Source organism: Sinocyclocheilus grahami, unplaced genomic scaffold, assembly GCF_001515645.1.
Source record: "Sinocyclocheilus grahami isolate Dianchi unplaced genomic scaffold, SAMN03320097.WGS_v1.1 scaffold5743.1, whole genome shotgun sequence".
NCBI lineage: Eukaryota > Metazoa > Chordata > Actinopteri > Cypriniformes > Cyprinidae > Sinocyclocheilus > Sinocyclocheilus grahami.
The window spans coordinates 1-830 of record NW_015510349.1 but is presented as its reverse complement, the minus strand read 5'-3'; the positions used below and the strand labels follow the sequence as shown (position 1 = coordinate 830).

Here is an 830-nt window from a genome sequence, read left to right as displayed (position 1 = left end):
TTTTTTTTTTACTGTCAAATCAGACCAATTCTTTCATGACTATATTAATGACTCCCAATAAAAGCAAAACTACCATGTAAGCATGTGAGCACTGTTTTATTAATCTAGAGTGTTTTATGCACTTACTGTGTTTAACGGTAACCACAGATTTCTGAATCATTCTTATCTTTGTGCTTAATGACTGCAGGTGAGAATGAAATTCTTGATTCGCTCCAAAAGATTGCATCGAGGAACAAGATGTGGAGGTCCTATATTGGAATGGGTTATTATAACTGCTTCGTCCCACCAGTCATACAAAGAAACCTGCTAGAGAATTCGGGATGGTATGTATCTCTTGCTGTTTGAAGAATTTATTTCACCTTCTGCTGGCCCAAAATCAAAAAATGGACCAATGAAATTTTTTTTTGACAAACATCAACCCTTTGTTTCAATCAGGGGACTAAATATTTACTGCCACAAGCTGGAACACCTTGTTCATTAGTTTCTCGTGGTCAGTACAGTTATAGTCAAAAAGCAAATTGCATTTTGATGATTTTATTACATAAACGAATAGTAGCGTGCGCCCAGCATAAGATAAATCTTGTGACTCCGACTGAAGGTCTTTGGTTAGGGCTTCAGTGAGTTTTTGTGTTCTCTATAGGGTGACCCAGTACACCCCCTACCAGCCTGAGGTCTCTCAGGGTCGCCTGGAGAGCTTGCTCAATTATCAGACCATGGTCTGTGATATCACGGGAATGGCAGTAGCCAATGCATCACTGCTGGATGAAGGCACTGCTGCTGCTGAGGCCATGCAGCTCTGCAACAGGTTAGTGCACTAACTGCTGAAAAAA

The 830-nt window shown here is 40.4% G+C and overlaps 1 protein-coding gene across 1 annotated transcript in view; it reads left to right on the top strand.

Moving 5' to 3' along the window:
* The window catches only part of LOC107577325 (glycine dehydrogenase (decarboxylating), mitochondrial-like), a gene marked incomplete at its 3' end in the record, with an annotated part of 3,265 nt that extends 2,460 nt beyond the window's left edge, over positions 1-805 (top strand). The window contains exons 3-4 of the mRNA XM_016263415.1: positions 188-323; positions 641-805. Coding sequence (XP_016118901.1) covers positions 188-323; positions 641-805 — 301 coding nt within the window. The remainder of the gene's footprint in view (positions 1-187; positions 324-640) is intronic.
* Between the last annotated feature and the right edge of the window lie 25 nt (positions 806-830).